General features: G+C 38.9%; 1 protein-coding gene across 6 annotated transcripts; it reads left to right on the top strand.

Annotated features, from left to right (window-relative positions):
• Nucleotides 1-7424: 7424 nt before the first annotated feature.
• LOC112274590 (uncharacterized) lies at nt 7425-9236 on the top strand. Of its 6 annotated transcripts, none has more exons than XM_024504260.3 (3): nt 7425-7489; nt 7650-7745; nt 8491-9236. In XM_024504260.3, the coding sequence occupies exon 3, from the start codon at nt 8595-8597 to the stop codon at nt 8967-8969; it is 375 nt and encodes a 124-aa protein (XP_024360028.2). In that variant the 5' UTR covers nt 7425-7489; nt 7650-7745; nt 8491-8594; the 3' UTR covers nt 8970-9236. The 6 variants fall into 6 exon arrangements, with proteins under 6 accessions (XP_024360028.2, XP_090101914.1, XP_090101915.1 ...); XM_090245788.1 differs by having other exon boundaries at nt 7426-7489; nt 8494-9236; XM_090245789.1 differs by having other exon boundaries at nt 7482-7532; nt 8494-9236.
• Nucleotides 9237-10028: the final 792 nt, after the last annotated feature.

The following is a 10028-nucleotide window of genomic DNA, read 5'->3' as shown; positions in this document are numbered from 1 at the left end:
AACCCCTTTCACAATAGTTTCAAAAAAGATACAACTCCATATTTGACAACTCCACACCAACTTGCAACTTGCAAGACACTCTACCAATTCTTTAACAAGCATGGAAAGTGGGTTTTTTTTTTGTTTTTTTGTTTTTTTGTTTTTTTGAATGTTTGATGATTGATGATCACCATCCTCATGCAACCAAAGCCTCCACCTTTGATCCGGTTGTTGCTGAAGGGTGATTGCGGATTACATCTTTCGACGTGTTGCGGAAGCGCCCTGGCGAGGTCGAAATTCCTGTGTAGATTGTGGCAGAGACTGACACCACTTGACCCATTTTGTCGTTGTCGTCGTCGTCGGCTTTTACAGTGGGCTACTTTCCCAGCGCAGCATCCAAAGGAGATTGCGAATAAGGGCCAGGTGCCAGGGATCCGGGCCCTGCATGTCGCGTGCCTCGCCGCGTGATGCTCAAGCATTGCGTTAAATGCATCCCGCGTTGCTGGTCGGAGCCATGGGTGTCGCGGATTAGAGAGCCTCATGTCATGGACTTTGAGGTCCTGGATACAGCGCCTCTTCTTCTCCGACGTCATACACTAATACATGATGAAATGAGGAATTTTTTGCCACAATGTCGCCACCCACCCACCTACCCACAATGTAGACTATTGGTGATAGTATACTTGACTTTGCCGAAGACTAGTCTGGGTTTTTTACCTTCAGGTTTTGATGGTATTGCTTGCCAGATCGTTCGATAAGTTGGACGTTAACGTGGGTAGCATTCATGTTGCAAGACCAGAGAAGGTGGGGGGCGTTTTATTGGCGGACTTGGAGAGAATCTTTGCTGGAGGCCAGCAGGCTGGCTCTGTGCAGATGGATAGGTTGTTGGTGATCGGATGCAGGTCAACAAAGAGCTTCTTCTAGAACGAAGTTCATCGTCTTGGCTGCACCCGTTTTGTGTAGTACACAGCACTAGGAGTGAGCCAAATACAGCTTACGGTCCCCACCCATGGCTGTCCTTGTGTACAGCCTCGTCGTCGTCGTCTTTATAATTAAGATTGTTTCGGATGCATGAGGACTTGTCTAATTTTGGACCAGTAGGAGATTTCTCAAATGGGAGTGAAAATTTTAGACCATTGGCGGGGGCCGAATTTTGCCGGACACGGCACCCCCTAGCTCCGATCATGTCCATCAAAGCAGTACATTCTAGGTCAAAGTCTGCTACGAACCCCGCCTTTGATATTGAATTTCTTCAGGAGGAAAAGGTTGCTCTGGAGACCTGGGCTGACAACCTTCTACTGTTACTGTAGTATAGCGTGGAAAAAACTTCGTGACAAACGAAGAGGCACTTGTCTCTTGCCGTGTCCGGAGGTGAGGACAGTCTCGCTGTACGAGTTTAGATTTTTTTGGACAGCCACAGGCCCCGACCGGCTCGTAAAAATTGATTGAGCAGATGGTACAGATTGAATGTAGGGATCGAAGAAGGGACCGAAACGCGTCAATGGAAGTGCATTCATGGGCGCCGCAAGTTTTGGGACTGATAGTTCATTACTGGAGATCCCTCCCCGTCTTGGAGGTCTAAAAACTCTGCACCCCTGTCAAATGCTTTGTTTTGCAACCTGTCGTCAGCTGGTGGTTTACTCCAGGTCCCACGGATTTCATTGATATGCAAAAAATAAAATAAAATAATAAACCCGTTGCTCACTAAATCCTCTAACCTACGTTTCGCATTCAGCCCGTCTGCATATCCGAATGATTGTTGTGTTAAGATTATGATATCAATGGTAATATAAAGCTCTCTCGAGGAATGGTCCAAGAGAAGGGAACCTATCAACGCACTCCTCTAGGAGATAGTAGCAATTGGAAGCTAGATTCTGGAGCTACATCTTCTAGAAAGTGAAGGACATTGGATTGTTGCTGTGCATCAGCTTTTGGCGATCACGGCAGATAACTGCAGGTTATGTTCCAATTACCCCAACTCTTAAATCAGGACTTAATGCATAATTGATCTGCATTTCAGTTTCGACTTTCCTGGCATTAAATATATCTCATTGCATTGCAAGGGTAGAGACAAGCCGCCAGAGGAAACCTCTGAAACTACTAAAACACAGCCTCTCATAATGAAAACATCTCTGCGCTATTAAGATTGGAAATAACAGTTTCAGCACTGATGTCATGCAATATACTGGACACTGTTGTTTGCAAGAGACGCCGATGTGATAGCTATGGTGCTATTTTTTTCGCGCAGCACCAGTGATGGACATGAGAACGCAGTCGCCATTTAGGACAAAATCCGGCAGCTCAAAAGATCAGTCACAAGTAGTGACCTCTAAGATATAAGGTGAAAGGAAAGAAATGAGTACAGCCGTGGCATTCACATCCTCCCAATTATTTGCAATTCTTTACACACGAACTCACGATGATAAATGTCCTACTGAAAGCAATAAATTTTAATGGCAGCTATGAATCGCAATGATTCGCTCCCCCTCCTAAGATATCCCGACTGTGATCCAACTTTCAATGTGGCGTTCCCCAACCCCTTTCGAGCCTGGAAAGCTGCACTCAGTATATAATATTTAAACAACTATGCCCCTGTTATTGAATACCCGCAACCATCCAGCGTTGAATCGTCGAGCAAGTCCTTTGTTGATGGTGCTCGATCGCGTCCTACAGGCTGGCATAGCTTGAATGATTCAATCATGGTTGCGCATAAAACATAAATCTTCTAAACCGCTATTTTGATGGTATGTCTTTGATGGAGAAGTGTACTCTATAGCTTCAGTACCTCACAAGGTTCTGCAGGTTTGAACACTCGTATAATCGAAGGGACTTAGTCTCTGGGTTCACTATTCTACAGCTCAGAACCCCGTCAGTCGGTGAACGTGTCTCCTAAATCAAATACTTTGGATTGCTCAGCGAAAACTCCGGTTGGAACTGCAATCAAGCCGACTGAGTAACCTTGCGGTGAGAATAGCCTTTCCCAAAAGCCATCTCATAGAGTATTTCAATCATGCGGCCAGAATAATGAGAGTAATTATAATGGTAGTAGTACTAAGACTAACAATAATTTGCATGAAAGTTTGCGCAGAGTCGAAGTCACCGACGCAATGGAAACAAGGGAGGGCAAGTTTGAGATCGGCGGCGCCGGGGCAGATATCTGTTCCTGTTGATGAAGCAGAGAAATACGGTTTCTAATTGAAGAGGAAGAAGGCGGTCGCAGCACAAGCTGAACACGTCACAGAATAACCCTGAAAAGCAACCTCTAGTGTCCGTTCGCTAAACCTCCTCCTCCTGGATGCCGAACCAAGCTACTAAGCCTAATTGTGAAGCGGATTGGGTCCTGTCGGAACGACACGTTTGGAATATCCCCACAGGGTACGATCCCGCAGTCTATGCGAAGGTGGCGGCTTCGCCTCCATATCCCACATCGCATCGTCCCCATCCCCATCTCCGAAGCGACCAGTAGAAAAAGGTTTCACGCGCTGCGGTAACAGTTCTGGCTCGACAAAGACCTGCACAGACTCAGGCGTCGTCAACTTCCTGGGCTGTTCTGAGGCGGCCTCCACTAGTCGCGCCGAATCCACCACCACCACTACCACGGCACTCAAGCTCAGAATCAGCAACCCCAATACTACTACCGATCGAGTCTCACAATACGTCAAGGCCGCGACGCGCCTCATCCCTTCCGAAAAACTGATACCAGCCGCTCTACACCTTCTCTAGACGGGACGGTCGCGTTACTAGCCTCCTCGGAACTCACTTTTGACTTCAAGCAGCAATCGCTGTGTTCGTCACATCGCCTGCTCCAACTTCAACAACAACAGCAACGGTCGATCAGGCCCTGAGGCGCGACACCGCCTGGCACCGAGCAATCAATTGTGAGACAATCACCATGGACAAGCAGTACTCGACGCTCCTCTTCATGCGACGTTCTTAAAGTCTGGAAGTGGCAGTAGCGATGAGTGTTTCCTGCCTGCTACGGCGAGTTGGGATTGCACGTCATTGCCAGCTTCTTCTTCGTCGTCGTCGTCGTCACATTGTCCGAGAGCGCATGAATGAATGATCTCGTGCACTTGCCTCGTCCTCGATTAAACGGCGCCCCCTCGGCGAAGCTGGCCACAGGCTCGTGCGGGGCACGCCGACTGGGACGGGCTGGGTTTTATGTCGGTACATCCCCACCCGCGTTTTCCTGCCAGGTCGCTGTCGTTGGGTGGCAAAATTTTCATCTCATACTCAATCTTGGCCTGTAGAAACGAGTTTTTGATAAGAAAAGTATCAGTTATCCTCTCTCTCTCTCTCTCTCTCTCTCTCTCTTTTACTTTTAATTCCATTGTTTTTTTTCTATCTCTTTATTATTTGGTAAAATAGTGAGACTTTTGTGTACAATGAATCATATTTTGAAAATTACTTGAATGGAATTAATTGAGGAGTGATTACCTCATGCTATAATGAGCCTTGGTATTTAGGAATGCAAGATTTAAACTTTGCTCTTGTATGATTCTAAACCCCAAAGCTTAATTTATTTGAAGATACAAATAAACTTAAAGGAATCTTGTTTAAAAAAATGTATAACTTCAAAGTTAAGAATTATAATGTAACTATTGTTTTGAAAATAGGATATCAAAATAACAGTAACAATATATACACGTAATTTATTGGTATTTTCAATACCCACTATACAAACATAATGTATTGGTATTTTCAATACCCACTATACACACATAATGTATTGGTATTTTCCTAAGGTTATAATCTGCTAAAGTCTGACTTGAAATAATTATTGAAGGTCAAACAACTTATGCATAATCTATATACCAACTCTGATGGACAGTGCAATTCCAGTTGATCTATTGTAACCAGTATATTCAAACCATTCTTTCTTTTTAACCATTTTTCAAAACTCTGGATACTAATTTCAGTCTAGTTTTAAACTGCTACATCAATCTTTGGATTTTTATTTTGATTTTATTATTATTATTTAACATATATATATATACTTGCATTGAGAACACACACTTTTTCTTTTTTCTTTTTTCTTTTTTAATGCATGAATTTAATACAATAAATACTTCTAACTATTTCAAATTTATTTTTCACTGCAAATCTATATTGTTCAAATATAAAGATGTATACAAAGATTATTTTTAAAACCAAGTTTTAGAATATAAAATATAAATATTATAAAAGTTTTCTAATGGCATGCTTACAAATAGATAAGTGGAAAAAACTACATTATAATATTATTTACTTCTTCTTACAACACCTACATTATTAATATTTGAATTGAAATTTGAAGTAAATTACATTAATAGTCAAGTTTTAAAATTCACCATTCTTTGAATAGATAATTTTCAAGTATTTGGTACATATTAATACATCATTTTAAGTGCATATATTTTTTATTTTAATTCTATGAAAATTTATTCAACATGCTCATATACCATTGGCTATTAAAATGGCTTGATTATTTCTATAAAGTTAATTCTTGGAGTGAATTATATATATATATATATATATAATTTTAGATTCAATAGTTTTTTACAAGGTTAGCTATTAAAACAATAATTATAATATGATAAAAAATAAAATTGTATTATAAAGGATAAGCACTTACTTTTATAATTGTCTTATAAAGGATAAGCAATTATTAGGATGTCTTATAAAGGATAAGCACTTATTAGAATGTCACAAGTATAAGATATCCTAATAATTAATCTTATTTTACAATAAATCTTGTATAATACTATTCATATATTTTAATGTTTATAATTTAAGTTATTTAAATGATATCTATAATGCATATTTTAATTTCTATTTTAAGAAGTAATAAACATCTATAAATTAAATTTGTATTTTTAATACTATTTATTTCTTTAAAATAGATGTTGTTACAATTTAATCTATAACATATCTTTAAATTAACAAGTAAAATAAAAATAATAATAATAATCATCATTACTATCAAATGTGTGATTACTTTCAAAACAGATTAAAATTGAACTCTAATACACATGCAAAATTAACTTTTAATTAGATTAAAGTAATTATTCCTTCAATTTGATGAAAGAACTATATAAAATGCTTTGCATTCGTAAACCATGTATTAAAACCTACTCTAGAAATTTCTTCTCTATTGTATATATCAAATTGTTCAATATAATTACTAATAATATTTTGGTAATTAATTTTTTTATATTGATATTAACATTAATATAAAGAAATATTTTCAAGAAATTACATATGTTTATGAAATAAAATTCCACTATTGTGATTATTTGGTATATATTTGTATATATAAAGGATGATTAGTTGCCAAGAATAGTTAAATAATTGTGACATTCTAAAACATGCAATTTACACAACTTGATATTATATATATATATATATATATATATATATCTACACACACACAAATGGATGCTTGTGTACATAAGACACCTAATATGTCTGTTGTTTTCAAGAGTAATGTTAACTTTTACATAGTTAATTTAACCTTCTTAGGACTTAAGCCACTTTTTCAGAAGAATGTTTATTTCAAATTAACATTTTTTAAAATTCAATGAGATAGTTCATTTAAAAAAACAAGTGAAATTCTCAAAGTTTTCCTTATATTGATTCATGAGATTAGCCCAACAATTAAATTGCTTAGAACACCAACAGACAAATAATTATATGATACTACAAAGAATTAGATTGAAGAACTGATTCTGAATTTCCTCTCACAAAGAAATCACATTTCCTGCTATTAAAAAATACAGCAAGACCACATCACACTTTAATATAACATGTCTAATCATTTTGTGCTAAATAATAAACATATAAACAAAAAAAAAAACTTTTTCAATTCAAATTCAAACAAGAAAAGGAACTTTGTATCACACTAAATCTTGTTCTTTTATTTCTCATATTTATATATATATATATATATATATAAAAATTAAAGTAGAAATTTGTGCCATTAGGCACCGCAATTTTTAGCTCATCCATCTATTCCCTTGTTCATCCAAGTTCCCCCATTCTCATGTTCTTATGTTCAACCAATAAGAAGGCTTTGTTGTCTCTTTGTCGTATACCCAAGCTGTTTTATGTAATAAATCAATAAATATAGAATATATCTATACTTTTGTACACATCTACATTTAAATCTAAATATTTTTAAACATGGAGCTAAAATGGGTTCTGACGAAGACATAATTTCACAACTGCCACACCTGATTAGACGTATACGAATACTAATAATAGCATGAAAAGCAAAACGAGATAACGTTATCAATGGAAGATTCTAGAGGACCCACCTGGCAACTCCTTTCGCAAAGGATTCGAACGTCGAAGCCCGAAACCGTCCGAGAAGGCCACGTGGATCAGAGTCAGGGCTGACTTAGCATGCCACTGGGACGCCTATCAGGACCTCGAACGAGCCCTCGCCCGGGTGCGACGGTGTTTGCGGACCCACCGGAATCTGCAAATTCGAATCCGGCTGCCGTACTTGGTATCATTTGGCGCGATTGCGGTAAGACGATGCGAAGCGAAGCGGATCCCCTTGGCCCTTTTTTGTGGGTGTGCTTGGATTGCAATTCTGTGCGTTTTGTGCCTTCATTGCTCTGGAGAGGTTCGGTTCAACAGCATTGATTCGCTTGGATCGTTTTTTCTTTTGTTGCTGCTGAGTGTAGGTGTCGATTTTTGGATTTAAACGATGGATGCATTGGAGCGTCGGAGAATGGAGTGCATTGAAGCGGGCGCTTGCGACGCACGCTGTTGTTTCTGAGGTGGGTTTCCGGTTATTACCCTAGATGTGGTCTGATTCTTGCAATTGGCATCGTTGGATGAATGACAACTGAGACGAGGCTATTAACTCGGTGATGGCAAGAGAAAACTCGCTTGTGCGAGCTCAGTCGCATTCGTTTGCAATTTGAGATGCTTCTCTTCTTGGTGACGACCTACTTCCAGGAGGTTGGTGCATGGAGGGAAGGTTAGCACCATGCAGTCACCGCATATTGCGTAGACAAAGCATCCAGGATGGTTAAAGTTAAAATGGATTTTGGACATGGTGACCAGTGTTATTTGAATAGATGCCAATTCGAATGAATATCTATTTTTTTTCATCCTTTCATCTGCTTTAATTTTTAATGTTAGTGTTATTCCTTACTTGTGTTTTTTGTTTTGTTTTTTCAAAGAATCCGTTCAATTTGCCATCTCTAAAAAATATGTCTCAATTTCATCAGTGATCAATTCATGCGTAGAATAATTATCCTTTCGTGTCTTGCTTCTATATAAGATCTTTTAAGTATTTTGAGCGAGGTTATTCTGCGGTACCTCGATCATGTTTTCGTGGCTCTTGGATATATTTAACCAACACATAGACTGTTGTTGTATCTTCTGATACAGTCATTTTTTTCTAATTTTGAGTTGGAACACAAGTGAAGGCATGTTATCTCATGGGTTGATGATCCTCGTTGGAATTTCAGAGGTGCAACCACTTCGTATTTCTTACCCCCATGTTTGTGTTATCAGCAGGTTGGTGGAGCTGGCGAGATAGTTTGTCTCTAATCAATAAGAGTATAAGGGTGTATTGCAAAGTTGTACCAATAAAAAGGAAGCGTCTTTGAAAGGTGGCGATGGAGAGTATTAGTTCCGAAGGTGATGCAGTGATAGATGGGCTGGGGCCAGATGATGAGATGATTGGGAACAACTCTTCTAACCTTCACAAGCGTAAACCGGACAGTGGACTGGGGCCTGATGGAGGAGCTAGCGGAGGAGCGACCCCTGTTGCAATCCCGAAAAGTCTGGGATACCGCCGTGGCTCTTGCCGTATCGTACCGATGGTCAATTCGCTGAGGTATGCCGATCTTTCTGAAAAGCAAAAGGAAGAGATAAAATTCCCGCCACGGACATTTGATTATCTGCGAGATGACATAAGACAAAACATTATTGACTTGATCAACTTCAAGATCTTGAAACAGAAGACTGATGAAGTCAACAGAGTCTCATGATGTCACAAGTTAGGAATTAACTGCAATAGTCAGAACGTTATAGGTGGTTTAACGCTATCATTCTCAGTGTACCGAGGTTGTTTCTGAGGTACAAAGCCGGTCCAAAATAAATTTCTTATCAAATATTGCTAGGATCAGTGAACCCCCTGTTTAGCAACTTGATAAACTTCAAGGATGCTGGAGTCGAGGAATCCTGCTGGTTGTGCACATCCCCTGACAGAATTGGAGCATGTTGAAATTGAACTTCAAATGATTTCTGTCGGTGCATGTCCCTTGTTGGTGATGCTGCCATCCTTTTTGCTCCAAGAATCGATTCTTACCTCGATTTTGTTTTAGTTAGAATTGATGCCTTCAAGTTATTTGTGAATACTGTAATGTGTCTGATGACAAAAATTTGTGCACAAGGTCATCACAAGAAGCCGGCGGCCATACTTCAAACGGGTAGGGTGCCTAATCCTCCAGAAATCCTACTGCACTCGGAGTTGAAATATAAGACAATTTATCACTCACAAGTCTCCCTATCTCCTGAGATCACCTTTCAGTTTCAAAGTCTTTGGTCACTGGGGTCAATTGCAACCAATCCAAAGTTGTATGACGAGGAACTGACCTTCCATGAGCAATCCCAAGCTTTGAACATTGTGAAAAACTTGGTCACTCTGGGGTTGCAGATGTGAGTAATTTCTCATGGTTTAAAGAGCTCTCCTACATATGAAATACTTGACTAATTATAGTCCCTTCTCTCACCCCATACACGAACACTCATAGAATTGAAACATGCCATAAAATTATTCACAGAATTTTAGTATAAATTTGTATACATCAATAATAGACCTTAGTGTTGTAGTGATGACTGTTGAGAGCATTTAAATGCTTTCAATAATAAAATGTATTGTATTGTCTCACAACTATGATTATGTCGACAAATCATCTATGAAGAAGAAATGATTGACAAAACTCTTTCTACATTTCTTCCCTTATTTGCTTTGCTTGCATGACAATATAGAAATATTAAATTTCAAAGTCATCCTAATCTCATGTCCTATTTACTTTTCATGGAGA

The sequence above is a fragment of the Physcomitrium patens genome, chromosome 21, assembly GCF_059467195.1.
Source record: "Physcomitrium patens ecotype Gransden chromosome 21, ASM5946719v1, whole genome shotgun sequence".
Lineage (NCBI taxonomy): Eukaryota > Viridiplantae > Streptophyta > Bryopsida > Funariales > Funariaceae > Physcomitrium > Physcomitrium patens.
The sequence above is the reverse complement of the archived record's forward strand: the minus strand, read 5'-3'. Positions and strand labels throughout refer to the sequence as shown.

Excerpts from the sequence above, each read along its gene's own strand:
- LOC112274590 (XM_024504260.3), top strand. The coding sequence starts at position 8,595 with ATGGAGAGTATTAGTTCCGAAGGTGATGCAGTGATAGATGGGCTGGGG.